The following is a 3,801-nucleotide window of genomic DNA, read 5'->3' as shown; positions in this document are numbered from 1 at the left end:
ATGGTTGTTCTGATGCCGTCCCCTTTGTACCTCCATCAAAACCTGCCACCCCAACCATTACTGGTGTTACACATGACAGCTTAACAGTTAAAGTGTCTGACCCAGACTCTGCCACTGTAGACTACAGAGTAGACTACAGAATGAAACAGGAACAGGAGACTGAATGGGCATCTCACCCAGTGCAGAAGAACCCAGAGGCAGTAACTCTGTCAGGACTGAAGCCAGGGACTGAGTATGAGATCAGATCCACAGCTGTGGGGAAACTCGGCCATGCTGTTAGCAGTGATGTCTGCAGTGCTGTAATCTTCACAGCAGTTGGTCCACCAACAAATGTAAAAGTTACTGAAGAGACAGCACACTCTATCACTCTGACCTGGAGCATTCCATCTGTTCAACAAGGTCAATCTGTAAAAGGTTACATCATTGAGTTCAGTGAGGAAAATAGCAATCAGTGGAAGAGCAGGGATGCCAGGAAGGAAGTGAACACATTTACTCTGGACAACCTTAAACAGGATACGGCCTACTCTATCAGGATGTGCACAGATGTTGGTGGTGGAAGAAGTCAGCCTGGTGAAGAATTAAAAATGAAAACTAACACTGCACAACTGGATTTGAAGAAGATCTCTGTCCTCCCAGGTAAATATTTGCTCCCACCTGTACCATGTAGAATTGGTATGTGTATAAAAACTTCAGATGTGCAATGTAAAAAATGAAAAATACTAATAATGCACATTAAATTATGTATCTGACTGTAGAATCACATACTTCACCACATAAAAATTAATGTCTAAGCAACATTTCAGTGGAATAGAATAAGACAGGTAATTAGATCAACAGCAATTGTAACTTTTTAAATGAATGTACATGAATGATTAAGAAAAAAGTACAGTCCTGAATGGCACCCCAAATACACATGTGTTAACACTTACAGCATAACTGCTTAACACTGCAACGGAAAATTCACAATAAGCTACAGATTGTGTTTAGACAGATTTTTAAATGATCAGAGCTCAGTTACAGAACACTGTATGATTATGCTGGGTCAAAATTGGATGTAACAGGACTGACTTGTTCCACCAAATGAGATAGCTGCACACAAACTACGTAATTTTGGTTTCACAACAGTTTGGGGGAAAAGAACTACAATTATTTAGGCTTTTGGCTTTGCTGTCAAGCTAATTACAGTAAGGAGCCAAATTGTTCATTGCTAACAGGATTATTGCAGAATCACCGAATTGCCTGAATCTGACGGCTCTAGAGCAGGGGTTCCCAAACTTTTCGAGCCGCCGAACTGTGTATTTGATTTGTTTGTTTCAGTCCAGCCCCGGAGGGATCATTTTCACCACGGAGGGAGGTTTTTTTTTTTTATCCATGCCCCCCCCCCCACACACACTTTGAGAAACACTGGTCTATAGGGTTAGGACAAAGACCAGTTTGACAGAATAAACAGAATAACCATTTGCAATTTCCATGACATCTTCTGTTTCTTCTTTGTTGAACAGTACTGAACATGGATGCGCAAATTGCGAAGACCACTCAGAGTCTCACCTCTGCAGCAGATATGCGGGACACCACCCAGATGCTGATGCAGCCCAATGCAAACTGGGAGGAGTACCTGACCCCTGCTCCCCTCTCTATTGCCATCATTGGGGAGCTCGTCTTCATCTCCTCAGGTACTGACTTCTCCATCAACAAGAACCCCCCACCCACCGGCTTCAAGTACATAAAGTACCCAGACTCCTTCAGGGCCTGTCTAATGCAGATCTGTAACTCAGGCTGGCACGCATTCAACGAGGCCCACAAGAGTATGGATCAGATCCGCATTCACACGGCCACAGTTCCTGATTACATGAAGGCAGCGGTCAAGATCCTTTTCCAGGGCAGTGATGCAGTTATTAAAGCTGTGTTGCCTAATCAACTGGAAAACATCCGCACCATTGCAGATGAGTGTGTGACACTGGCAGGAGGTGTTGAAAAGAAGTATGATGTTGTCATAAATGTAATCCAGGAGCTGTTGGAGGCTTGTGTCAATGCTGAACACTTTTATGGAAAAGAGCTGGAGAACGTTAAGATGAAACTGGAGGAAACCAAAATTAATGAGAAGACTGCCAAAGAGCTGAATGAACGGTCCAAGAAAGCAATGGAGAACATGTCAAAGCAAATAGAGGAAGCACAAGATGTGTACAAGAAAGCAATGGATTCCCTTCCCTCTGGGTGGGACATAATTGACACCGATATTGCTGGAGGAATCACAGAGGCCCTGACAGGAATTGTCAGTGGAGTCACGGCTTTAATAACTGCTCCGGTGAGAACAGCCTGCCAGGCAGCAGAAGAAGTCTCAACAACATACCACAGCATCAAACCACAAGAGGAGGAGGTAGATATGGTTTCACAAATGACAATCTGCAGCAAGTCTGGAGAGATTCTTTCCTTTATAGCAACTCTCAAACAATATGTCAATGACGGTAAAATAGACTGGCACAATCTCTATGACCAGAAGAAGAAATGTCCAAAGACTACATGGACTGACTCTCAATTCCAAAGGATGTCCGAGGACTTGAAGAAGATGCCCCAGGGCAAACTAAAGAAGAAAGCTCTGTCACTTTGTAACAGGGGCATTGACATCTGTAGGGAGTTGGCAACGTATCAGCCAGATCAGAAGTGGGATGAGAAAAAAACTAAACAGCTCATAAAGAAGTTACAGGAGCTGAATGATGATGCCCTCGCTTTTGACTGTAAGAGTAAGGCTATCTCAGGTTCACCTGCTCTTACCCCCAAACCACCCATGATGTTCAAAGCAGAGAACAACAGCTCAGGACTGCAGTCTGCCAGTCAGGGAGCATCTGAGAATGCCCGTTTCCGCATCGAGCAGAGCCGAGAACAACTCAAACAAACAAGGGACTCGTATGAGAAGTGTGTGGAGAACATGGAGAAGAATCAGAAGGAGCTGACTGATGTCCTGGTTGAAATGCAGAACTGCAAGATCAAAGAGATTGACTTTGGCACCACTATCAAAATGCTGGTCAAGGGTCTCGATGCCATGGGCAGAGTCAAAGAGCAGTGGGAGAAGATGGTGCGTTTCTTCCAGATGGTCTCCACCCTCGTGAAAACCAGCCTCACCAAGAAACTGCACAATTTTGTCACAACAGCTGATGACTCAAAGAAACTTTCTTACAACAGCAAGCTCTTTGCAAAAGACCTCCTGTACAACCAGGCCTTTCAAGCCTCCAACATCGCCAGCCTGGTCCACATGATCTCGGAGACCTACACTGAAGTGTCCAACAAGTTCCTGATGGACGGAGTCAGCAGTCTGGGTAAGCTCATGGCCATGGATAAGAGCAAACCAGAGTTTCTTCAAGAGCATCTGAACCTGCAGGAGTCCTGCCAGGCAGCTCAAGACGGCATCTTTCAGCTGGTCCTGAAGAACAAGAAAGAATTTGAGAGGAAGACTGATGCCAGGATGGTAAAAATAGAGGGCGAGCTGAAAGCCATTCTGCCAGCTGCTCAGCCCCAGGAGACTGAGAGAATCAAGGAAATAGTTCAGACCGGGTTTGAAAAGGAGACATTGAACCACGAAGATCTTTTCTGATTCAAATGATTTTATTACACCACATTTTCCATAAACCACAAAGGGTTATAAACTTGAATTATGTAGTATGCTTAAAAAAAATTGTCATGTTTTAATGAATTATGCAGTGTACTGTATATTCTGTTGTTTCAATTTCTTGAGTGTAATGTGCTCTTAGGTGCTCTAAGATACCAAGTCTGTAAGAAACATTACACAGCTGACAACCTTGTGAA

General features: G+C 44.0%; 1 protein-coding gene across 1 annotated transcript; it reads left to right on the top strand.

The window, feature by feature from the left end:
- Positions 1-1,510: 1,510 nt before the first annotated feature.
- On the top strand, positions 1,511-3,589 carry LOC308374494 (uncharacterized protein; the record flags this gene model as incomplete). Its single annotated transcript, XM_080850275.1, has 1 exon — positions 1,511-3,589. The coding sequence occupies one exon, from the start codon at positions 1,511-1,513 to the stop codon at positions 3,587-3,589; it is 2,079 nt and encodes a 692-aa protein (XP_080706401.1).
- Positions 3,590-3,801: the final 212 nt, after the last annotated feature.

The sequence above is a fragment of the Sprattus sprattus genome (genome assembly GCF_963457725.1).
Source record: "Sprattus sprattus genome assembly, chromosome: 13".
NCBI lineage: Eukaryota > Metazoa > Chordata > Actinopteri > Clupeiformes > Clupeidae > Sprattus > Sprattus sprattus.
The sequence above is the reverse complement of the archived record's forward strand: the minus strand, read 5'-3'. Positions and strand labels throughout refer to the sequence as shown.